This window comes from Triturus cristatus, chromosome 7, assembly GCF_964204655.1.
Source record: "Triturus cristatus chromosome 7, aTriCri1.1, whole genome shotgun sequence".
Lineage (NCBI taxonomy): Eukaryota > Metazoa > Chordata > Amphibia > Caudata > Salamandridae > Triturus > Triturus cristatus.
Window position 1 is genome coordinate 606,063,529 of NC_140590.1, and position 27,111 is coordinate 606,090,639.

Below are 27,111 nucleotides of genomic sequence, written 5' to 3' on the forward strand. Positions count from 1 at the left end.
AATATGCAACGTGTCTTCCCCCCACTCACATGACAGGACACACTCTCGACCCCATCTTTCCCAGAGGAAAAATTTCTTTCAGTCGCACCATGGAACTGCTCTGGGTGGACCACCAGTGTGTCCATTCCTCAAAACCCACCACACACAAGCGCACGCCTCATCTCCCTCACAGAAAGTGGAACAAAATCGCAGAAGACCACCTCACCTCTGCCCTCAGCTGCACTCCCCCTACCACAACAGACACCAACACAGCAGCAAATAACCTCCACCAATGGATCGCTAACTATGCCAACACTCTCGCCCCCCTCCAGGACTCCACCAGACAACACAACGCGAAAGCTGCCTGATTCTCCACAGACCTCCTAGAATCCAAGTGCTCTTGCCAACAACTGGAGAAAACATGGAGAAACAGCAAAACCCCAGAAGTAAACTCCACCTACAAGGCCGCAACAACGGCACACCACCAACTCATCAAAATAGCTAAGAGAAACTTTCTCCAAGACAGAATCCTCTCTAACTCCCACAACTCCGAGGAACTTTTTGCCATCATACAAGAATTTACCAGAACCAACAGCAAAACTACTGACATCCCTCCCTCCCAAGATCTCTGCAACAAACTCAGCTCCTTCTTCCACCACAAGATCAAAATGCTGCTCGACAACCAAGACCACGGTACCGACCAAGCACCCCCCACCAGCAACGCCATCCAGCGGACCCTCTTCACCTGGACCCCTCTCACCACAGAAGACACCGCAAACACTATGAAAAGCATCCACTCTGGAGCACTAACTGACCCCTGCCCACGGCACATCTTTCACAGGTCCGCCATCACACCCGAACCACCGTGAACGATCAACTGCTCCCTCGAGACCGCCACATTCCCCGATGACTGGTCATGGGCTGAAGTCAAAGCCATCCTCAAGAAGCCATCCGCAGAAGGGACAGACCGTAAGAACTTTAGGCCCATCTCTCTTCTCCCCTTCGCTGCCAAAGTCATCGAGAAAGTCATTAACACCCAGCTAGTGCACTTCCTAGAAAACAACATCTTCGACACCTCTCAATCCATATTCTGCAGCAACCACAGCACCAAGACCACCCTCATAGCCGCCACTGACGACATCCGCTCCCTCCTCGATCAAGTAGCCCTCATCCTCTTAGACCTCTCAGCAACCTTCAACACCATCTCCCACCGCACACTAGCCGCCAGACTCCACGACACAGGCATCCAGGGAACTGCCTTAGACTGGTTTCTATCTTTCCTCTCAGTCAGAACACAAAGAATAAGACTCCCACCCTTCCTCTCCGAACCTACAGAGATCAGATGCGGAGTAATCCAAGGATCCTCCCTCAACTCCACCCTCTTCAACATCTACATGGCCCCTCTTGCAACCATCGTCAGAAAACACAGACTCAACATAGTCTCATGCATCGACGACACCCAGCTCATCCTCTCCCTCACCAAGGAACCCAACATCACCAGGCACAGCTTCCAAGAAGGGATGAAGGACATCGCAGCCTGGATGAGCAGCAGCTGCCTGAAGCTCAACTCAGATAAAACAGTCCTCATCCTCAGCTCTACCGCCTCTGTATGAAACAACACCTGGTGCCCCACCCTCAGAAACCCACCCACCCCTAAGGAGCACGCTCGCAAACTCGGCATCATACTCGACTTTTCGCTCACCATGAATCGCCAGATAAGTGCCTTATCCTCCACATGCTTCAACACCCTCTGCATACTCCGCAAGACCTTCAAATGGATCCCCCCGACATCAGGAAGACCGTCACACACGCGCTCATCAACAGAAGACTTCACAATGGAAGCACGTTCTATGCCGGAATCGACAAAACACTCCTCTGCAAATTCCAGATCATCCAGAACACCGCACACAGACTCGTCCTCAACATCCCACGACATGACCACATCACCCAACAACTCTGTGACCTCTACTCGCTCCTCGTAGAAAAAAGAATAACCTTTAAACTGCTCACACATGCCAACAAAGCCATCCACAACACCGGACCCCAATACCTCAATGAAAGAATCTCCTTCCACGCCCCCAAGAGAAACCTCTGGCCATGGTCCTCCGCATCCAAAGGGTCAGAGAGGGGGGCAGATCCTTCACCTGCATCACAGCCAAGACCTAGAACCTCATCTACATCAGACGAAGCCTGGCACTACATCTATTCAGAAAGGATCTCAAGAACTGGCTGTCCGGATGACCACGGAGCTGCCCGAAACCCCTTCCCCAGCGCCTTGAGGCCCTCATGGGTGAGTAGAGCGCTTCAAAAACCCATATTGATTCAGCAGGTGCAATCTTCTTCTGTTCATTCTCAGGTCCAGTAAGTGTTATGTGTAGGTACCACATTTATGGCAGGCACTAGCTAGTGGGAGGGGGTGACTCCCGGGCGCACCCTAACCAAGTGAATTTTCAAGATGGCAAAAGTCATTGGCCACTCTGACTTTGATGTCAGAAAGCTTGGGGTGTGTAGGGGAGTGGAATTGTAAATCACCAGTGTTCACCCACAAATCACACTAAATCTCAATTTGAAGGAGGCTCTGTCCCCACAACAAATCAGGAGACAGAGGTTTGGTAAAACAAAAAGTGAGTCCCTCGGTACTAGATTGGGGATACACCACAATTGTCCTGGCATCCTGTTTGCTCCCTTTCAAGCATGCCAAAGTGCTACATGTGGCTCAAACAGAACTGTCAGGCAGAATTCCACTTTGCGATGCCAACAGGATGGCAAGCCCCCACCCTTCTGCTTAGCTCTAAGGAGTCGTTCCTGCCCATTCAAGTGGATCTGTCAATTACAGTGACCTCCTTTATAACTCTTGGGAGGAATTTCAGTTGCTCAGGAGTTAATGCAAATTAGCAACAAGAACTTCAGACAGGGAGAGGGTAACTTAAAAAAGAAGTTACTTTTCCTTAATATTTTTTTAAAAATCTAACGTCACCGCTGAATTGGATTTTTAATAACTATTAAAAATAGTTGTTCAATTATTTTTCTAGCTGGTCTCTTACCCGATATACAGTATTATTGTTTTAATCTGTACTCTGACATTCCACATAGGAGAGCTATGCCTACCACAGTGAGACTAGCTTTTAGGGACTTGTTACTAGAGGGGAATGGTAACATTAATTTTCTACACGTCCCACTTTGAAATAACATGCATCCTACCTTTTAGGCTACAAAGCAATGACAGGGGTGTCTTACTAATATTTAAAAGGGAGGCTTTTACCTGTCAAAAATGACCATTTTAACGGGCTTCATTTCATGTTTTACATTGTAGCAGTCAGACTACAATGGTAGGCCTGAAGCCATGTTTTACTGTGTCACGCTCGTGGATGGCACAATAAGTGCTGCAGTCTACAGATTACCATTTTCGGTGTATGCCATGGTGTGTTTTTGTACTGTATGCTTTGGACTTATAGAAACTCTAAGGTTGCCATTGCCAATAAGTAGTTAGCCAATGTTGTCAAACTTTAGGGCTCAGAGTACATGCACTGGGGCCTGTTTAGCAGGGTCTCAGTGCTACAGGTAAATTGTCAGCAGCATCCATCCAGACAAAAATGAGGGCGATCTTTCCAAAAATTGCACTTTCCTACAGTGCCGCTCACTCTCCAAGCATGAAGGTGTAGATTGTGGAGACTAGGGTGCAGAACCCTAACTTCTTGTTAGGCAGTAGGTCATCCTGCAAAGTCAGTTGAAGTACAGGGCAGATTCTAATATTTAGTAGGTCAGGGTACTAGCATTTGAACAAAACTGCCTCACTAGACGATCAGGGCCCGGCCACTCATTTTTTCTTAACTTGCTCTTTTTTGAGATTTTTTTTAGGTATACATATATTTTAAAACAACATGAAAATTACATAGCAGTTCCATTGTGCACATATAAAGGGTATGACGAAACGTAAAATAAACATTGCTATTGCAGAAAAAAGAACTAACATTTTAAATGATCCCCCAGATACATGAGATCAGCAGTAGGACAAGGAACAGATAAAAGAGGCTGGAATTTCCCCACAGATAGAACACATCTCCGAGATAGCCCCAAGAAAGAAACACCAGTAAACACGAGGGTGCAACATGCCAGACATTCACCTTTCCTTTGCAGTAGTGAACATATTTACTAAGGATATGCCCCACTGAGCTGCACCAGGGAGCAGACCACAGTCATGATTGGCAAGATGATCTCTACTGAGTTCTTCCAACCTCTTATCCAATTAAACAATACCTTGACTCACAATAGGAATTCATATATTGTACCAACATGCAGACTTCATTTACTATTGCTGGCCTAAAACTGCATGCAACCACTAAATTAATTTGAGGGTGAAGTTGCCATCTACATATGAACTATAGTCTACAATCTCATATACAGACTTTGGTTGACTACCTCTCCCAGATGGTAAAGGGCAAAGGGCTGCTTATCCCACACTATGTGACAACACAATGTGAAAGCAAAAGCTAGATGTGTGCAGTGAACTACAATTCCATGAAAGCGGCACCACATAATAAACGGAAGTGGGGGTGCTCATGATTTTCAATATAAGATTCAAAATGGTGCATTTCTGCACATTCTATGGTGTAAGATGCTGAAAAACGTGAGGAAATCCAGACTGAGTAAAAGAGAAATTAGCGCTCTGTTCTCCTTCTGGTCTGCAAGCGGGAAGCGACGGAATGCCATTTCTTAAGCAGAAGTGAATTCAGAAACAAGTTGGCGGCATTTCCTTCCAGCAGCAATCCTTATGGAAAAGTACAATAATTAACATATGTTTGCAAAACACGAAAATAGAGTTTCTGAATTTTTTTTCCCACCTCAAGCCCACTGCAGCACTACGTTTGACCAACCAGAGGTGAGACCACTTGATTGATGACCACATGGAGTTATTGAAGGGTTAACCAAACATGTACCAATTTAGTTTTTTCATGCACATCGCTTGTGCTGTTAGTTGTGGAATCTATTGTTAACATCTTAAAAGGGGCTTACATCCCGGTCCCTTGTTATTCATTGGTTACTGTGCTTGCCACTTACTTTTTCTCAGTGTCTATTGGCTGTAGCATACTATTTCCTGTTTTTTCATCGTGCTTTTCTCTTTTCAGTCTCCTGTGGCTCAAATACTGTTTTAATCCTCTTTGTAAGACATTTTTAAAAATAATTTGCCTGCACAGCGCTTGCCCTGTGCTTGTTTTTTGCTTTTTGTCGAGTGCACGGCTCTCTACAGCTCGTTTCCGTCTCTCATGTTGCTCCCCCACCCCTTTTTGCTCCGCCTAAGCACCACTTCAATGATAATCATTAACTAGCTTGACAAATCCCAATCTCAGCCCTTGTGAGACTGCTGCAATCTTGGAGTTAGGCAGCAGTCGCATAAGTTCTGCTTTTTCATTATCCATTTGTTGATTTATCTATTGCAGACATAATTTTTTGTTGCACCAACGTTTTTCATTTTTGTTTCCGTTTGGTTACCTGACAACACATTGCATATGCTTAGGCAGGAAAAGTGATTTTTTTCCCCACTATCTCATGTACATTACATAGTATATATGTAGGTGGGAGCACTTGTTTTTTCACACCACTCCATATAGATTACACGTTAACATCGAGGAAATCAACAGGTCACACTTTTGGCCATTAAAATACTGTTTCTGTGGTGAACAGACTAGTGGTTTAATGCAGCACCATGTAGGTCGGGTTTATAACACAAAACCTTCTCTGCTGAACTGCTGCTAATCGGTGTAAATGTACAATAAGGGGCCGATTAAGATGTAGGACAGAGAGCCTCCTCCCGACAGGCAGAATCTCCTCTACTCAGTCGGTTTACAATCCGCCTGACCGAAAACGATGTTCGAGGTTAGATTGTAAAGCGTTCAGTCATTCCGAATCGGTTCCGACTGGCTCTCGGAGCATCCGTGTTGGTCTGAACCTCATTGTACAGTTCTATGGACAGCGTTTCCGACCGCGCAATTATGATGTCAGTTTCCAACAGCCTTTCTGAGTCAACCTGCCCTTAGCAGGCCCCTCTTCATCCTGAAGCCTCTGGTTGGGGGCCGAGGGGTTACCTAAGGAACCTCCCTCAAAAGCCCTGCACTGTGTGGCAGGAACCATGTAGTGCCCGCTACAGGGTGCAGGGTTTTCCGCGCACCTCTTATTTCCCCATAGGAGCCTGTGCTACGGCCGGTTGTTGGGCAAAACACGGGCTCCCATAGGAATCAATGGGACTCCTATCGAATAGTGTTCGGCCGCATCATAATCGGTCAGACGGAACCGCCAACCGTGAGTCAGTCGGTCGGTCCCCAATCCAAACCGGTGTCTGGCGGAATGTTTTCACACAACATTGTAATCAGCCCAAAGTGTCCTAAATCGTGCATACACTCAATGCATGCAACGTGTTATAAAAGCTAATGGACACTTTAATCAATATTCCCTGAGCACTTAGTGTTGGCTGAATATGCTCTTGGTGTCAAATGTGGCTTGCTGCAGCCTACTAGTCAGTCCAAGTTAAATAGTTTAAGGAGTAGTTATTAACATTAATGAACAGAAACAAAAATTAAAGTTCAACATTTATTGCACACTCGCCTTTAGTTTGACATTCACTTTGGTAGCATCACGCAAACATTTCACGAAAAGTAAGCACCCAGAGATAATTGTGCATATTGAAATACATCTGTTACGCTCGATTTTGTTTTCTCGCAGCAAGTTTGATTTTTGAGCTGTAGTTTATTGTGCCAGTACAAACGCACGGATTGTTGCTTCGAGGTGGCTTTCTGTTAACCATGTCTCAGTAAATTACACAAACATGTTTGCGGCCTTCTACATTGTTTTTGAGTAATGGGGTTCTTGAAACCAATTGAGGTAAAAAAGAACTTGAAACTTTTTTATTTCACACTTTGCGAAGAAAAATAGACCTTAATGTGCTCTTTATTGCACTTATACGTTCATAATGACCTCCAGTTTTTCGATGGTGGTAATAGTTTTCTGATGCAGTTAAACCGAATCACACGAGCAAATGTACTGTAATCCGCTTTGGAAAGGATAATGAGCATTATTCCCCATTCTGAAATGCGCAAATACTCGTGCTTTCTTTACTCCTGCAATTTGCGGCCAATGTGTAATTCCATTTTAGGTGCAAACAGGACTAGTGGTTTGTTTCTAAGTTAAGCTCACGTTGTCCGGCAGTGTAATAGTATTCTGAAGAAAAGGGTCAAAACGAATTTAACAGCTGAAACTGAAAGTTGGATTTTCTCAGAAAAGTAAACGGAGGATGTGCAAAGGGGAACTCCTTTCTAATTAAATTTGAAAAATGCAAATAATACTGCAGTAGCTAAAACATTCCACAAGACTTTCGTTTTTTTCTAGAACATTTGTTTTGATATCAGTGCACACAGGTATAACTTATTTTTGCAAAATGAACATCAAAATGGAACAGTACAGCTAAAGATCATGTGCACATTATGTATGTCTGGCTTGATTTTCAGCCAATGTGCCAATACGTATTGGACAGCCACTGATTTATTATCCTGATTATTTGATTTTTGGTGTCTGCTAGTATAAAACAAGGTTTTAGCTTTGGCAAAGGATTTTTGTCACAGGTCCACGATTGATCTTCGGGCAAGCAAAATGAATTGCACAATGCCATCAGAAATTATTTTAAGACACCTTTTCCTGGGCCCAACATAAAAACACAGACACAGAGAACTAAAGGAAATTACATGCAATTTATTCACAGCATAATCTGATATGGCCTGGAAGACATAAAATCAGCTTTACGCTGTGTTCGGCTTCTCCTCTCAATCAATCAATCACCTCGGATTTGTAGAGCACTGCTAATCACTTGAGAGTAATGGTCTGCCGAATAAAATGATGACACGAGTGTACAATTATTATATATTGCTTAATTCAGCCCTCTATTCAAGGGTTTAGAAGCATTAAGAATGCTTATCGACCTTCATTCATGCACCAATCATCCTGCATAGAGAGCACTCACTCTATTCTCCCTGCACTCATTCACTGCTTCCACACCCTTTAATTTATTAATAATCCCAAAGGTGAAACCTAAGACATTTCCCAATGCTTGTTGTTTTCTTTTCACTCTTTCACAAAACACATGAACAAGAACTTAGGTTTGAGTAATTCCTTTACCATTCCTTGTTCCTACGATGCACATAATTAGTGTAACTCTCCAACACTATTCTTTGACTTCTTCCAGACATACCTGGCGTACATACCACAGTGATACAACAGCTCTGAGAAAGATGTTGTTGAACACTGGTCCTTTTGAGATTGAAACACATGGGTCTTACACTGGAGAATTTCAGTACCATTTCTATGGACTAATCAAGGCTGAAAACATGACCAATGTCCACTGTGAGAGTACCCCGTATATGATATCATTAAATGTTTTTTCTCTTAAAAAGAAGTAGATGTATTGAGGTGTATGTTCATCTAACAAGGCAGTGATCGACTTTATTTAAAAAGTCAGGTATTGGTAGATAATTTCTGCGAAAGATACCAATGTGGAGAGGAAACTCTATTATGCGGTGTTGTTTTTATTTCCAGAAGTATATTTTCCTAATATGTATGTATATTTGATTTAAACGTTTTCAACTTTTCTGATACACTGGCCTTACTGTGCAGGATGTCATCTTTCCAAATCATTGACCCAGAGCCCATTTGCCAGATGCGCTATCTGGCCATAGACTTTCAGTGACAGAGCCATCTGAGGCTCTGCTGGTGAAAACCCAGTACATGAGCCGGAGAAATTAAAGCACTGGTGCAGAGAATGGGGCCCAATCTCTGACTAAAATACTAAACAAGCATTTGCAAAGCCAATATGTCTCACCTTTGAGACCTATTAGCTTTGCCAGTGGTGTAAGCGATGCGGCATAGCATGGCTTATTAAAAAGAAAAAAGCCTGTTCCGCCGCCTGCGTCATTTTGTAGACGCATGCACCAAGCATGCGCACGCCTACAAAATGACTCAAATATTTATTTTCTCTTTGTCTATTGATCCTTGTTGGATCCATAAACAAAAAACAGTGACTTGAGCTGGCGGGGGGAGTTGGGACAGAGTGTAGATTGGAAAGAATGTAAGTGGGGCAGAAACACAGACAGCAGAATCATAGAGGGCAGGGAAGCAACAGGAAGGCGGGGGAAGCAACACAGAGGGAAGGCCGAAGCAACTCTCCTCACCTTTTGGGAGATATATTGGTCAACCAAAGTCTATACAGGAGATTGTCGACTGTAGCTCATGTGTGGCTGCCAACTTCACCCTCAAAAATAAGTGTGAATAAGCAAAAAGCCAATAAAAAGCGAGGGGCAGAGTTGCTTTGCAGGTCAGCAATTAACGAGGCTTATTCAAAAGCCCCCTGTGCTACAGGTGTGTCACTTTTAATATGGGAGAAAGTGACGTACCAGCAGCGCAAGGGGTTTGTAAATGATCCTCAACTTGACCCCAGTCATAATTTGCAAGCACACAGCTGTGCTGTCAGGCAAGCTTCGACCTAAACATAGAGTAGGTTATAAGGTAAAACAGTGACGAGGGTAAACTGCTAGCTAGGCTTTCTCTGATCACAATTCCATCACAATTGTCCTGAAACAGCTATGGAACCTGGTTAGCCACGACCATTACCAAGCATTGATTTCTGGGATCCCCGTGGTCCCATACTGTTGCTATCTGTGATTTATTTACAAATTGACAACTTCTGATGCCCTTAAACAATTTTCACTATGTTAATTCTGTTTTAATCAATAAATATTTATTCTACTTAATTAGTTTGGGATTTTTTATCTTTTCCATTTCTTGTCTTTAATGTTGTTTTAACGCTGCTAAAATACTGTACAAAGTTGTCACTGAGAGTAATCTGATTTTGTGCTTGTGCCACACTGCCAATTTTAAACTTGAATTCCTCACATAAGTCTATTTTATCTTAGCCCAATCACAGCTCATATCAAGAGTGAGTTTCCTCTTTTCTCAGTCGTCAATCTAGTTTCTTACAATGTTCTGCCCCTATTTTCCTGATACAAGTCTAAATGTTGATGAGTGTATACCATATTGCTTCTGCCCAAAACAATATTTTTCAAAGATGATTAAGTAAGCTGCTGAGCTAGAATAGCATCAAGGAGATCTTAATGGACCTATTACCTCCTTGCATGATTTCGTATAAGGAACAAACACTGAAATGTGTCAGTTATGGTATGCAGCGCACAACACACACCTTACAACACCTTACCTGCCATGTTTTTTTCTTGTTAGACATTCGTTTCCTGTGTTATGGTCAAAGTATTTTATCGAGCATGGGGTTATCTTGAAATATGGTGTGTAATGTACATTCCATAAATCAAATGTTTTGGTTTGCTTTCGCTAACTCATAACAAACATATACCTGTATTGTTTGCAGCGAATTTACAGTGCTTTTTTATGATGTATTCATAAATTCATGAACTGGTACAGGACATTCACTTGCCACGTACTCATTCGCACAGCTGTGGTTGGTTTCAGGGCCTGGCCTTCAGTCAGGGCCTGCACTGAACTGCCATGGGCAGCCTAACTCCTATGCACATGACCTGAAGTCTGTGCACAATAATGTTTGGCCATAGGGAATGACTTTTTGCAAGGCCAAACATCATCTGTCCATGTAGACTCTCAGGGCCTTGATCCTACCAAATCCTTGATTGTTTTACTTTTAATTTTTTTTGTAAATATAGAGATTGTGTTGCAAATTGTTATTTTGTGAAAATGGTGAGTAAAAATGGTGAGTGCTCCCTTCACTGTGGATTTTCCCCACACATTAATACCACCAATTTCAAGTTGGCAGAAAAAAAGTTTTAATCTGTTTCATCACTTTCCTGAAAAAAAGCTAAAGTTTGATTGACAGAAAATGCAGTTTCGGAAATCATGATTTTAAACAGCCACTGTATACAAAAGAGCTAACCCTTTCAATTCCACAGAGCACCTCTTTCAAACATGAATAGCTACAATACAGCTGAACGGATTACACCAAACCACAAAAAGCACACTTTCAAATTTTTTCTCCAAGTTTGGTGTAAATCTGTTCAGCAATTATTGCTGTTGCAGCATGTAAAATTTCCCACTAGAGATAAACTGGGAAAACACACCTCTTTTGACTTTATGACAGACCCACCTCCACCCCTCCTCAATCACTTTAAATTTTTCCCCCTGGGCCTTAATTATATAGAGAGGGTGCCAAATTTTGTCCGTATCCAAATGATGCCCTCAAACAACTCTGCAGAGCTTTGCCATTGTCGGTCTACTAAGACTATACAAAGGACCAAATTATATGGAAATGTTATCTAAGTTATGTGTCAAAAATACAAATTATGTGGCACATTCTCTCATAGTATTATTTTCATCTATTTGAGCTAGACAAAATAGGTATCAGAAAATCTGAAAATGGTTCAAATGAAGAGAGTCCATCATCATGTACTAAACATTGCTGCCACATAATTACATACATCGACTGACCCTCAACACTCTAATAAATGGGCGTTATTTTATGCACTTTGAAAAATAGCTTTTTTTAGCTAATTACCCCAAACTGAACATGTAACAGAAAAAGTATTTAATGGGTAACATTTAATATAGTGAACATATCCATCTTCAGATTTTGGAGATATTTACAAATCACTCTACCTTCAACCTTGTAGTCTAAGATTCACTTACACCCCACAATGGTAATGTTGCATTGCACTACATGGTTACAGGTTATGTATCCGGTACACCTATATAAGAAATTGGGTTATTAGTTGGGAAGGAGGTGAGCCAATCACAAGCAATAAGTCCACAACTTTCCACCTACTGGGAACAGTTGTACCGCTAGACTTCCTCAGGATAGCAAGGCATACCACTTCAAAGCCTACTTAGAGGATATGGTGTGGGCTACTACCCCAGTCCACTGGTGCACAACAAAACACTTAATACATCATTGTATAATTGTACTCATAGTGATAGGTGTAAATACGTATGAGGACACCTGCTTAGCATTTCACACTTTTAGGGTAGACTGAACCCTAAAACCACATTATCCTTCACATATTGTAGGCAGAATATAATGGGGTGTAGCTAATAAAAGTTAGATCTACTGGCTTTGTCAGGGTGTCACCACAATAATAAGATTAGAAATATATCTTGATAAACCAAAGCAATGCCATTGAAACCACTAAAGGTGGTACGCTCTTACGATGACATTCATTAATAAATGTAAATATTTACTGTTACCTTTGTCATTGTCAGTGTATGCATTAAATCAATTATACTGCCTTAAGATCCAACAATAAAGGTCCCTGCAGTCAACCTGTCCTGCACTTGTTCAAAAGTGGTGCACTGTTATATCCCTTTCAAGGTTCACAGAGCCTGACCGAAGGCCAGGAACTCCAGTCAATCATTTGAAGGACAGGTGCAGCGAGTGGTGTCCACAGATAGACTGAGAATAGGGTGTGGACATAGGTGTGATGCCACCAGTGCTACCGTCTATGCAGTCATATGTGAAGTTATGAGCAGTACATTGGAAAATGGCATCTTGTGCTGCTAATTTTAATTCACACATTTTAGTGGTTGGTAGACTGATAGTTGCACCTTCAATTTCATTTTTTAAGTTAACTTCTAAGGGCCTCATTTACGAGAAGTGGCGAATCGCTGCGTGACAGCAGCGATGCGCCACTTCTCAGTGCGCCCTCCTTGCGACACCAATGATGCGTCATATTTACAATATGACGCATCATGTCACAAGGAAAGACAGATATGTCAGAATAACTGACGTATCTGTCAGCGCAAAAAGTGGCGCATTGCTGGAGTTGTGTCGGAAGCCTGGCGCAACTCCAGCAATGTTACTTTCACATGGGGCAAGCCCCATGTGACAGGGCCTGCGTCACCCTTATGCCTGCCATGAGGCAGGCGTAAGGTTGTGACGCATTGGTGTCCTAGAAGTGGCGCAGCGAAATCTCATAGATTTCGCTGCGCCACTCCTATGACCCTTTTGTGCGGGGGAACGCCCACCCTGCATACATTATACCTGACGCAGGTATAATGTAGCGCAGGGGCTTGAGAAGTGACGCATCTGCCTAGATGCGTCACTTCGTAAATATGGCGCAACATGGCGCTTTTTTTACGCCACCGCTGCGTCACTAAAAGTGACGCAATGGCGGCGCAAAACTAGCGCAAGAGGCTCATAAATTTGCCCCTATCTTTTTAAACAATTGTTTTTTAGTCTTCTGAGGACACACCGATAACTCTCCTTTAACAAAGATCATTTAAGTGAACACCTCTATGCAACATAGCTTTATAAAATGTGTCTGTGCACTTGCAAACACAAGGAAGCTTGGAAGGAACAATTGTAAAAATGCTACTAGTGGTTTTCTATAATTATACAAACTAAAATATAATTTCCCTTTAGGAAAGCAGAGTTTAGATTAGTTTATGTGATGGTAGATTGTACTTTCACTTCGCCAAAATGTTCTGAAATACATTTCAATATTGAGTGTTCCCTCTATCGCCCCAAAAAAAAAAAACAGCTCACAGATTGATATCAGACTCTCGTTAAATCACACTGTTTGTTCTGTACGTAGCTCGCGGTTTTATTTACATTGGGGATAGTTCACCTTGAATAGTCCTACGCTATAGCACGTTTTATCAGTAAGAGTTTCTCCATGCGTGTACCAAACATATACATAATGAAGTAAATGGAAACCACAACCCACTGTGCAGTTAAAAAGAAAAGAATCTCGTGCTGTGTTGACAATACTTAGATAAAACCCGTGCTTTCATTACTGAGTTTGCTGTTTTTCTTGTCTTGTGTCCCAGGAGCCCCGGAGGCGCCGACCAATGTCTGTCTCATGGTTACAAGTAGCACATCACTCACTGTCAGCTTTCAGGAGCCTCTGAGTCTCAACTCGGCCGTCGTGACTAAATATAAAGGTAATGTTCTTGGCACCACAGAGTTTCGAGAGATTTGCGTAGAGTGTCGGATTGAGTTACACTGTAAATTGGTCTTGCTGGGTACAGATTCCCTTAAACCTTTTATCGCTGCTGCCCATGCTGTCTCGGATCTACACTGAAGTTTTACACACGTGAGACTGTTGGCAGGGGTATTAGAAAGATGAAACATTCAGCACGCGAGCGTTATAGCTCGAATAAACTTATTTCAGCGAGATGAGGCACACAGATGGCGTTTCTAGGCGCACGAATGATTATGTGAAGGGCAATATTAACCGTGGCATTTTACTGTATTCCACTGACATGATTAACCTTTGGGGAAAATATTCTGTCATTTGTCACTTTACAGTTTGCAATGTTGTAATGTTTTCTAGAGATATTTGCTGTTTTTTGTCCGCTCTTCACATATACACTTTCATGACACGTCTGCTTTGTAATCCTATGATCCTAGAAAATCTTAAAGGTCTGTCAATGTTATGCTTTTCGGGAATACCAGTCCCACTTGTAATATTAACAGCACAGGCGAGCTGCTTTTCACGTTATTTCCCAAGGATCTTTCAAAAATATTTTTACTAGCTACTACCCAAACCTTCTTACATGCATAGTCAACTGACAGACACATCTGCATTATTTTTAGAGGGGACGCTCTTTCAGACCTGGTGGAGATTTATTAACTGCACGAGCACGCCGTGAGGAGAACGGCTCAACACACGGGCTCACCTGTTCGCCCCTTGCACCACGGACACCACGAACTCTGCTACCATCACTGCCGTGAGGGGAACGGCCCTTTGAAAACTTCAACCCCCAGAGTGCTCAGTCCCGGGCGCCCACTGCTAACGTCATCGCAGCGCCCGGGCTGCATTTAAGCCTCCCAAGCGCCCCGCGGCGCGGGACGCTCTTTCAGACCTGGTGGAGATTTATTAACTGCACGAGCACGCCGTGAGGAGAAAGGCTCAACACACGGGCTCACCTGTTCGCCCCTTGCACCACGGACACCACGAACTCTGCTACCATCACTGCCGTGAGGGGAACGGCCCTTTGAAAACTTCAACCCCCAGAGTGCTCAGTCCCGGGCGCCCACTGCTAACGTCATCGCAGCGCCCGGGCTGCATTTAAGCCTCCCAAGCGCCCCGCGGCGCGGGACGCTCTTTCAGACCTGGTGGAGATTTATTAACTGCACGAGCACGCCGTGAGGAGAACGGCTCAACACACGGGCTCACCTGTTCGCCCCTTGCACCACGGACACCACGAACTCTGCTACCATCACTGCCGTGAGGGGAACGGCCCTTTGAAAACTTCAACCCCCAGAGTGCTCAGTCCCGGGCGCCCACTGCTAACGTCATCGCAGCGCCCGGGCTGCATTTAAGCCTCCCAAGCGCCCCGCGGCGCGGGACGCGCGCGGGCAGCGCCCGGGCGAAGCCCGGGCCAAGGGCGGGCCCGTCCTTGCCCGTCATCGCCAGTCGGAGCCAGGGCAGGGCCACCCCCCTTAACTTGTATGTTCCTTGTATGTTCCTGGATTCTGCCCTTCCACTAGGACTGTTGACTAAGGTACTGTGATAATTTCTGTTGCCTCTCATTGTGGGAGCATTTTACACTCCTTTGTTCCCTCCTTTCTTTGCTTGTTGACATTAATTCCAGCTTCCTTCACGCTGTGTGGGCATCGCCTCATAGAGGGGCGTTTTTCTTTTCTTTTCTTCATTGGTCGAAGCCGCTGTTGGGATATAACAGGGGTTGAGGGTTGAGGGCTGCGAGCAAGAGGGCTGGGACTCCATTCTCTAGGAGCCCCAGGTACCCGCGCCCGCTCCATCTGGGCTGCTCTCCCTCCTTCCCCACCCCCGCCCCCAAAGACCGGGTGAGCAAATACCGGCTTACCTCGTACTCTGTGGGACCTCCTAGCAAACCTGGTACTGCCATCTTGGATTCCTTGAGGTCACTTAACGCAATTCTGCCCACGCCTCGCGGAAACCGCAGCCCGGATTCCGCTGTGCAGAGGGGCGCTTTCCTCACTGGATTAAAGCTGCTGTTGGGGAAAAACAGGGGCAGAGGGCTGCGAGCAAGTGGGCTGTGACTCCATTCTCTAGGTGTCCCAGGCACCCACGCCCGCTCCATCTGGGCTGCTCTCCCTCTCCATCCCAGACTTCTCATCTTAAACTGTTTGATTGTAAGTTATAGTACTATTATTCATTTAGTTGTTTCCTAGAACCCATATGATGTCCTTGCGTTCAGGGAAGGGTAGACAGGTTACTGTAAAAACGAACAATGGGAAAGCCACTGGAACCTTAGACGATTTCATAACTCGGGCAACTGTTATCCTGGAAAAAGAAATAACCCTTACCGAAAAGCGCTTGTCCTTAGATCTAATAACAGGCAAACGCTCATCCCTGGGAGATATTGCCTTTAAAATCACACCCAATAAGGCACCCACTCCCGAGAAGAATGCTGATAGTGCAGATAGCAACCTAGAGGCTAGTCCAAATCTAGTGGCACTCTCTGACTCTCAGACAATTATGATAGCAGACCCAGGGGATTCCCAAATTGAAGCATCCACATCTACTCTTATACCTATTTCATCAGGTACTACGGGGGATAATGCCTTAGACGGCAATTTGAGCAGCAATGGGCCCATCCATATACAAGATCAAGTAGTAGACTGTGAGCGGGAATCAAACAATCTGAACAAACGTAAAAGAGGGGGAAACCATAGAAAAGGAACTAGAACTAAGTCAGCGAAGCCAGCGCCATCTAAAGTCCCGACAAATCCAACCAAACAAAAGGGCACTCACCCAGTTGACGCGGGACAGAAAATCTTCTCATTCAACACCAATAATAATGATCGTCTCTTGGGGGTAATTGAGAAATCGGTTCAGATGCTTTTGCTGCCTGTTTTAGAGAAAATTCAAATTGTTAATCTAAAACTAGACCAACTGGAACACCTTATCTCTCTTAATGCTAACTCCCTTGAAACTCTAGTAACTAAAAACAAATTACCCGAGGCGGGGGGTACTAATAACTATAATAAAAACAGTATCGCCAATAATAGTAATTCAAAGAAAGGGGGAGTAAATAAAAATGCCAGCAAACCACCCGAAACACTTATACCTGCTGACCCTAAGGCAGCATCGGTCCCCTTAGCACAAACAAAACCTGTTCCTTTAGCTCGTACCAAACCTGCAGTGGCGGACATTGTGGGGCCCCCTAACCAAAATATGGGTAGCACAGCACTAACATCAGAAGTTCTTACTTCCAAACAGGGAACCACCCAAGGGTCAAAACAAACATCTTTGCAGGGGCCTGCAGGAAATAATGATAACGAGAGAGCACTTAAAAGGAAACCACCACCTGTAAATTTGCCTCCAGATTCAGCTCCTTTTATGGCAATACTCACAGGAGTACCCCCAGTTTTGTTCAACAAAATGGAATCGAACCAGGAATTAAAAAACAAAGTAATATACTGGCTCAATAACAACAGACCACTCCCTCCTGAATCTAAAACAAAAATACTTAGCGTACGCAGAGTTCCCTGGGTGGGCCCAAGTGATAAGGACCTAGAGGGGGACTGTATTCTGATCAACTTCAGTGATACTTGGGTAAAAAATATCATCTGCGGTAAACCAAGATTTGCTAGAGCTGGGGATATTCAATGTATAGGTCTAGAATATTTTTATCCAAATTTGTATCTTCCTCCCGCGACTTTGCTTTATAAAAACACTGGGCAGACATCAAACAGTGAAACACACCATGGGTGGGCCCGGAGAAATAGAGCCGATTGGCCAATCCAAAACAACTGGGGCCCCCGGCAACAGTGCGACGGTTTCTTTAGGGGATCAATTTATAACAATAACAACTCCTTGCAAACCCGGCATAATGATCTAAGACCACGATTCCAAGGGGAAGACTATCTAGGACGGTTTCCTAGTAATATCCCCCTAAGAAACCGCTTTGATGCACTTGCAGGGTTGGAAGAGATAGACTGACTATCATTAAGTTCTCCCGGCGACACAAATGCTCTGATATCAGGAGAGCCGAGCCAGAGGGAGAAGGGAGAAAACTGTGTTGATAATTCACGGGAAAATGTTTCTGTTGGTGATGATTGTACATCCAACCCCCAAGTCCCTGAGGCTGGCCACACTAAAGAAAGCGAATCAAGTCCAATCATCTTAAGGCATAATCCGGAAGTACTAACTGAATTAGGTAGACAAAATCAAAGCGCTGTAAGGATGCGCCTTATTTCCTGGAATATCGCTGGGCTCGCCTCAAGATTGGAGGACGAGGCATGGCTAGATTTTGTGGGTGACTATGACATCCTGTGCTTTCAGGAAACTTGGAGCCGATCCACTCAGAACATCGAGGGCCTTCAAGCTTTTAATACCCTTGCGATACCCTCACAAGCGGGTAGGGCAAAAGGGGGCCTAATGATGGCAACATCCTTAAAACTATGTAAACTTGTAATTTCTAAGATAGTTGATTCCCCATGGTTTCAAGTGTTAATGTTGGTTAATTTGTTTCCTGAACCATTGCTGCTGATTAATTGGTATTACAACATCTTTGACAACAAAGAGACAAGCGTAATGTTGAATTTGGAGGAGGCCATAGCCAGGGCACGCCTCGCACAACCCCTACTATTTGTCATTTGGGTGGGAGATTTTAACTGCTCATTATGCACCTACGGGGACTCGAAGGCGTGTGGTTTAAGTGACTCCCATGACCAACCCCTGTTACACTTCAAACATACACCACAGGGGGACGCTCTAAACAACATCATTATCTTAAATGATCTATGTATAGTGGAACCCTGGGTTGGTCCAAATTCTGCTCCAAAACCGACGTTTCAGGGAAGTAGAGGTATGATGAGTTTTATTGATTTTGTAATTGTCTCTAGTGGACACCTCCATCATGTTGACAAGCTGGAAGTAATCGCTAATGCTGCCAGTGATCACAATCCTCTAAATTTATCCTTGCTTTGTCCCGTTAAACCCAAACACTCTGTCTGGGAGCAACCTGTAAAGTATAGTAGGAACAAAGGTATTACACTTAAATGGGGCAAAATAGACGCGGTAGGTCTTGAGGCTGAGATCCTAAATAGATATAGCTCTGAGTTCGAGGCATGTTTAACACCTACAACCACACCTGAAAAGGTTATAGGGAATTTTGAATCTTTATGTGGGTATGTAGCCGAACGCCTCACAAAACCAATTGGTAAAAGCAAAATGCTTGGTCCTAGATGGTTTGACGCCGCATGTTCGGCAACACACAGATCCTTGAAAGCGGCATTAAAACAAAAACCCAGGGACACAGAAGTGGTTAGAGCATCTAGACTGGCATATAAAGAAGCCATAAGAACAAGGAAGCTGGACTTAAAAAACCAAGCTTGGGAAGATTTAGAGAAGGCCTCGGAATTGAAGGACAGCAGGCTCTTTTGGGAAGTTATTAATCGCCCCCTTTTTACAAGTAATGGCAAGGATAACATTGTGATGCAGATTGCATGTGAAACATGGGAATCACACTTTGGGAAGATTTTTAACCCACATGGTACTCTATCCAATGAACCATCACTAGGAGACGTTAGGGATTTGGTGGTCTCTCAGTCTTCCTTGTCCTTGAGCGCGTCGTTCACCTTACAGGAAGTGGAAGATGCTCTGTCGAAAGGCATACCATTAAAAGCACCCGGCCCTGATCTAGTGCCTTTGGACTTTTTTAAACATAATATTAAGGTTTGGGCCCCCCTGTTATTAAATGTTTTTAGAGCAGTCGTTATTAGCCGTATTCCGGCATCATGGAAGGAGGCAATAGTGGTGCCAATTTTTAAGAAGGGCGATAGATCAGATCCCCGATGCTATCGCCCAATTTCATTAATTGATGCATCGTGTAAGATATTGGGTAGGGTCATTTTAGCTAGATTGGAAACTTGGGCAGATTCGGTGGGCCTTATTGTGGATTCCCAATATGGGTTCAGGAAAGGTAAAGGTACTGTAGAACAGTGCCTGAACCTGGCCCTGATCATAGGCAAATACATGAAGGCAAGGAAATCCTCCATCCACCTTGCCTTCATGGACCTTTCAAGTGCATTTGACACTGTGTGTCGGAGCAAGTTGTGGCAAATGATGGAGGTCATGGGCTTCGAGGAACCCTTGGTCACCTTGCTCCGTAGACTCCATGAATCAACTACTGTAGCCATAAGGTTTGGGCCAGGGGGAGAGAAAACTAAGTCTATCCTCTCAACTGAGGGCGTCCGACAAGGATGCATATTAGCTCCTTTTCTGTTTCTTGTGTACACCAATGGCTTGGAAAAATATCTGTTGGATAACTGTTATGACTTTCCAAAGGTCAACGGCAGGAGCATTCCAATGCTTTCTTACGCCGACGATACGGTACTTATGACACTCACAGGAAACAGTATGCAGCACTGTCTTGATGCCTTCCACAAATTCATGTTGGACCTAGACCTTAAGGTAAACTTTGCCAAATCCTTTGCCATGGTCTGTGGCCCAAAGGGCACTAAGACTAGAAAGTTTGTAGTTAACAACTCTACCATTGAAAAGGTTGAAAACTTTAATTATCTGGGTAACCTTTTTAACAACAAACTAAGTTGGGCCCCGTTAATGCAGACCCGAGTTCAAAGTGCTAGTCGCTCTATAGAGAGTCTGTTCCGTTTCTGTGGCAAACTAGGACAAAAACCTGTCATACATTTAAAAACTTTGTATAAAGCTAAATGTTTGTCGGTTGCTACTTATGGGGCAGGAGTTTGGGGGACTGAAAGCCCTGACTCACTACAGATTATGGAGAATAAATTTTTAAAGCGCGTATTGGCTACTCCATCAGGCTCCTCAAACAGATTTGTCCACAACGAATTAGGTCTAAGTTACGTGAGTGACACCATTCGCCTTTCCCCTTTATTGTTATGGGGCAAAATATGGCAATCAGAGGACTTACAGCTTACTAGAGATATCCTCCGGGATTGTTTAAAGTTGGCAAACATGAAACAGATCCCCTGGCTATCTTATGTAAATGAAATGTTTCATAAATTAGGCCTGGGTGACATTTTTGACAACCCCGAAAATATACAGGGAAACATCAAAGCTGTAATTAAAACAACTTATTGGAAATCACCGTTTGTGAATTCCCTGGTTAGCCCTTATGCTCCTAAGGCTACTTTGCTGCACCAGTTTTATTTATCTTTTACAAACCATGTGCAATGGCGATTCTACTTGACAAGGTTTAGGTTACACACCCTGCATTTTCTCTTTGCGTTTCCTAAACAGGGGGGTTGGTGTGAGAGACTGCCACCCTGTCCTTGTAATGACAAAGATAGCCAAAGCACGATGCACATTGTTCTTTTCTGTTCCCTATATAAGGACCCGAAAATCAGGTTTATTAAGCCGATCCTTAAGGAAAAGCAACCATGCCATTATGAAGAGGGCTATGATCATTTACTATCCCTATCTTCACCTGGTGTTTGCTGTGCAATGCTAAATTTTATACGGATGTCACTTTTGATCAGGAAACGTTACGGCTAAATCTGGCACCATGAAGTTGACCCTTGATTATCTATATTGTATATCATTGCATCGTGATTTTCTGATTCTCTATTTGTTTTGACCGGCACTTTAATGTATGCCCTGGCATGAAGAACCAATGAAATCATCTAATTTGATTGGAAGTAACAGCTATGGGGTTTTATTTGTGATTATTTTAGCTAATGAATTTTAACAGTTTAGTGTTATAATTGTAAGAATGCCTTTTTAAAAATGATTTTGAAATAATGTTTGTAAATGAAATTGTTTGACTTTTATGATTCCTTTGTTCTGAATCGAATAAAGTTTTGAAATTGAAATTGAAATAGAGTAACCTCTACATTATTCACAAACTATACATCACACACACTTCTACACCTACGATCAAGTACAGTGGGGTTGCATCATCGATAGGCTTGCCTCCATTCATATAACCATGAAACATTCACAGTAATATCATATCGGAATGACATTCCAAATAAAGTGATTTACACTAACACCTCTTTAAATATCCCAATAGGCATATTTAATTAGCAACTATCAAGTTTTACATACTCCAGCAAAGGAAGTATGTAGCATATGCTATGATTGACATTAACATGACTTTGTTTCACAGCATAAAAATAAGTAAATTCACTGAAAATGGCATTAATGGAAGCGATGCCATAGAGTGAAGACAGTTCATCTTCTGCAACATTTAAAAGTATCCCATAACCTCACCACAATAAAGGCAATTATAATGATGTTAGTGCTAGTCTATTAGCATTTCTTTAGAGCTCACCACCATTGTCATAGTATTATCTCTATTTGGTTGCCCTGCCATGCACACCAGAGAATGATTGCGCCTCTTGTTTGATGAGGTTTGGCTGTATGTGGTTAGTTTAGAGATTTTGAAGTGGTTTGTGTAGGTTCATAAGAAAGTTAAAATGACTTCAGTCTTGGGAGACTTTTGTTTATGAATGAGTGTGCCAAATGACTTTTCCATTTTCTTCTTATTTTGTTTTGGAGGGGGGGGATCAGATATCCATGACTCAGCTGTAATACAGTGCTGTTTATATCAGTAGTATATGCCAGGAAGGTAATGCTTTTATTACTTATTGTTAATCCAATTATGCCGATTCTATTCCCATTCAAGTCCCTACGTCATGAAATATGTACAGGGACCTCATTGCCTAAAAATATGTAACAAACTTCCCCACCATGTGTGCCTTGAAGGGTCACAACCTCTATGTAGGAGACCAACAGATTGTAATTAAATCTGAGCACACTTTGTCAAAGAGGCCAAGATAAGCTTTATTCAATATCACAATAGTGAATCATAAAAGCATACATAGTAAAATACAAAATACAGGTAAAAAGTTACAAATAGGTTATAAAACTAAATGATAACAAATACAGAAACTATTTAAGAAAAGGCAACAGTAATCTGCTTGCCTGATAGGGACTTCCTTCGGAAAATAACAGCCCGTAAGAAACGTGATAAAACCATACATGTGTACAGATTTGAAAGTAGTTGTAAATGTAAAAACGCCAGTCTACATTGTTTAAAATTTTGCGATTTCATTAGCGGCTTATTAAAGGAGTATCTCAAATCAGAGTCATATTTACAAAAAAACGGCATATGCATGGTGGACTGCTTGGATACATAATCTGAGCACACAATTGCAGGGGCAAGAGGGTCGAAAGGAATGGAATGAAAAAGTGGAATTGGACTAAGGGATTACTTGTGAGTAGTCAACACATTAGCTCCATACTGTTCAACACCTGCATGATAGCTCTTGCCAATATCATCTGATACCACAAATTAACATCTCATATAATGACAGCACCAAGTGCATCCTCTCCCTCTTTGAAAAAATATCCAACACCAAGGCCAACCGTACCTCATGCATGTCCGAAGTCAGAGGCTGGATGAAGACCAATACATTCAAAACAGAAGCTGTACTCTTAGGCAAGAACACTTCCTTATGGAACTTCACCTGGTGGCCAGTAGACTTCAAGGCAGCACAGTGCCTGACCAATCAGCCAAGAACCTGGGCATAGTGGTGGGCAACCAACTCTTGTTGGGCACCCGAGTCAACATAGTTGCCTCATCCAGCTTTTACATTTCTTCCATGGCTCCCAATTAACACACCCAGACCATCACCAGGCCTTTATCCCCATTAAATTTGACTATGACAACACACTTTATGTCAGCATCCCCTCCCAACTGAACAGGAGACTTCAGATCATAAAAAACGCAATGGGCAGCCGTACCCTAAGGCACCCAGCCTGCATTTACCTCACATACATCAGCACACACCTCAAAGAGCTCCAGTGGTTCCAAGTCCACAAATATGCTTTCTTCAAGCACACATACAAGCATTGCTTACCTCAACAGCTGTGCCGACTTCCACTCCCAAACCAGAAACCCCAAATCAACTGATCTCCTGCTCACCCACATCCCCCGCATCCGCAGAGCCGGCGGCTGTGTCCTCTCATACCTCAGACCCAAGGCATGGAGTGACTTCCCCTGCACCTCCACCAATCACTGCACTCACCCAGACTTCAGAGGCAAAGGAGGCCCCTCACCTTCCTTCCTCGCCAAACTGCTCTTCCCCACTGCCCACACCCAACTGGAGTAAAACATACATCCCAAGGGATAATGATTGAAAGCTGTCCATATTGGGCCTCAGGGGTAATCCATATCTCTTCCACCCTATCACATCTCACCCCTGCTTTTAAAGCTACAGTGGGGTCTTGAGATTGTCCATGAGCCAAGCAGCTCTTTCCTGCCAGAAATATAACTTCCTAGGATACAAATAAAATCCCTGTTCTCATACTCACTCTTGCCAAGCCATTTTGTCTTGCCTGACTGACTGATGCCTACTTTTTCCTGCTAACAGACCTTCTAGACATGTATGTTACACAGAAGATCCATAGGGACATGCAGGGGCAAACAGAGAAGTATGGGATCCTCATAAACCTCAATAGAGATTTCTAAGGGACAGTAGTATTCCAAGATGCCATGGCCCTCATTTCTTAATTACTTCTTGTGGCCCTAAAACCGCACTGAACTGCTCCTAACATGCCTCCTCATTGTGTTTCTTCTCATGGCTCCCAGCCACATTCAAACAAGCTTTCCCCACACTTTAAAGAATTTTAACATTGATACATGTTACTTAAATTAATAATGAATGTCAATAATGAATATCAAATCGACCATGAATGTTAGACATATTTTCTTCTGGTATTCCATTATAGCAACAAAAAGCTTCTCCTCATGTTGTGCTATGCAAATATAATTATCATCACATATCATGTTTGCATTTGTGTTAAGAGTGGTTCAGTGTCTGGGCTGGTGAGCCAATAGTGTTTTTCCTTTATTGTTTTTATGTTGTAATCATTTACTTGTGCTTAAATTATGTGTTCAGGATGCAGTAAATCCAAGCAATTACAACCAGTAAGAATCATATTTTCCTGTAATATACATCGCAACTATACCTGTTCTAAGTACACCTGCTAGCTATGAAGCATCCATACTGTTATTTAAGAATTACATGCAATAGTTGTTTTCTTTTAATAAGTTTAAATATTGCAAACAACTGGCCACCACATCTTGGCAGTGGCACATGTTCCGTTTTCCTTTTTTTTGTGCTTGTGTGATATATTTTCAATAAATAATCAAACATAACCATCACGCCAGCTTGCCAAGTCCAGTCCTATCGAAATCCAGCACATTTTTAAAAGAGGGCAGTCAAAGATTAACTGTACACAAGAGAAGGTAAAACCCATATTGCTGAAGTACAGATGTAGATAGCAGAAGGAAGAGTGAGTGAAAAAAATGAAGAGAGATGAAATGAATAATAAAAAAAAAGATATAGGCTTCCCCTCTTATAATGTATGGAACAAGCAGGGGGTTATGGGCGTGGAGAAGAATAAGAATGAACAATGGAGGTTGCAAAAAAAAGAGAAAACCAAAAAATAAACAAAAGAAAATGAACTCATGGTTCACTGATACAATTGAACTACAAAAGTCGTTTAAAAAGATAGGAATCTGTACATATTTGTCATTGCATGAAAATTAAACCTGGAACACACTTAGGAACTATAGCAGCAATGGGCGCAGACTAGAATCAAATAATCTAAGAAGACTGTGATCACATTTGATTTCAGAACAAAAAAGTCAATACATACCCATCACCAGGCCCAGCCAATTAAAGCTGTCATGGGACTTTTGTATTGGGAACTTTTTCTCCTATCACTCCTCTTCCAAGAAATGATTTCAGATGAGCTCAGATCACTGTTTTGTACTAAAGAGGAGGATATAACAGTAGATTTAATGTCTATACAAGATTTTCTAAACTTGGGAAATGTATGTGGCTGTCAAACCAGAGATCTCACCATTTTATCATGATATAAGAGATACTTAGTCCAAGTTCTCAGTAATTTTGAGTTGCAGTTTTTGTCTGGCTGTGGCCCAGGGGGCAAACATATTTTCGGTGCATATGAGAAAATGATGATGCAAAGCAAAATTGTTGTATTTTTTGATAATTACTTCCACCATTCCCTTCTGTTGAGTAGTCTGTGCAATTCCAACAGCTTCTGCTTTCATCCATAGCAATATATTTTACCCAGTTCAAAGTTCACAATCTGGAATGTAATTTAGTTTGTGATGTTCTTTAACAAAGTTTTCTATACTGTCTTTTGTGAGAAATTTGAAGCAGTCTGTATATATATATATATATATATATTCATCACAAATTGCCCTGAGGCTTAAAGACGCACTCGACACCAACTTAACTATCCAGTTTATTTGAAGGCAAACACAGCATCTGCACTCACGTAGTATACTTGTCTGGGCCTGACGCGTTTCAAAGCGAGCAACTTCTTCCTCAGAGGCCACTTTGCATGTAACATTTCTGCGAAGTGCTTTGAGTCTCTCATTGATTGCATGCTTTTAACAACTCTCGTTGAGTCTCGCTTTGTGCGTGCGCTTCGTGCGCGATGTTCCATACTGCATGCTGGGACTTAGAGTCCCCGTCAAAGCAATTATATTCTCTAAGTGAGTTCGCATATAGTTTACATTCCTTAATGCAATATTATTCCCTTGAGTAGGGCACAAAGTGCTCCGCTGGTCATATTTACCAAATTCGGTGTGCCGCATTCAGGTGACAGCAGTTCACACCAGCAGCCTCTCATTCAGTTTGAAATGGTGCAGTCTTCCACGGTAGGGCGCCGTGTCTTAATGTTCATCACAAATTGCCCTGAGGCTTAAAGACGCACTCGACACCAACTTAACTATCCAGTTTATTTGAAGGCAAACACAGCATCTGCACTCACGTAGTATACTTGTCTGGGCCTGACGCGTTTCGAAGTGAGCAACTTCTTCCTCAGAGGCCACTTTGCATGTAACATTTCTGCGAGGTGCTTTGAGTCTCTCATTGATTGCATGCTTTTAACAACTCTCGTTGAGTCTCGCTTTGTGCGTGCGCTTCGTGCGCGATGTTCCATACTGCATGCTGGGACTTAGAGTCCCCGTCAATGCAATTATATTCTCTAAGTGAGTTCGCATATAGTTTACATTCCTTAATGCAATATTATTCCCTTGAGTAGGTCACAAAGTGCTCCGCTGGTCATATTTACCAAAGTCGGTGTGCCGCATTCAAGT

The 27,111-nt window shown here is 42.9% G+C and overlaps 1 protein-coding gene across 1 annotated transcript in view; it reads left to right on the forward strand.

Moving 5' to 3' along the window:
• ANKFN1 (ankyrin repeat and fibronectin type III domain containing 1) overlaps nucleotides 1-27,111 on the forward strand; it is a 1,480,122-nt gene that overhangs the window by 512,012 nt on the left and 940,999 nt on the right. Inside the window, exon 5 of the mRNA XM_085614412.1 lies at nucleotides 13,819-13,932. Within this exon, the coding sequence (XP_085470538.1) occupies nucleotides 13,819-13,932 (114 nt within the window). The remainder of the gene's footprint in view (nucleotides 1-13,818; nucleotides 13,933-27,111) is intronic.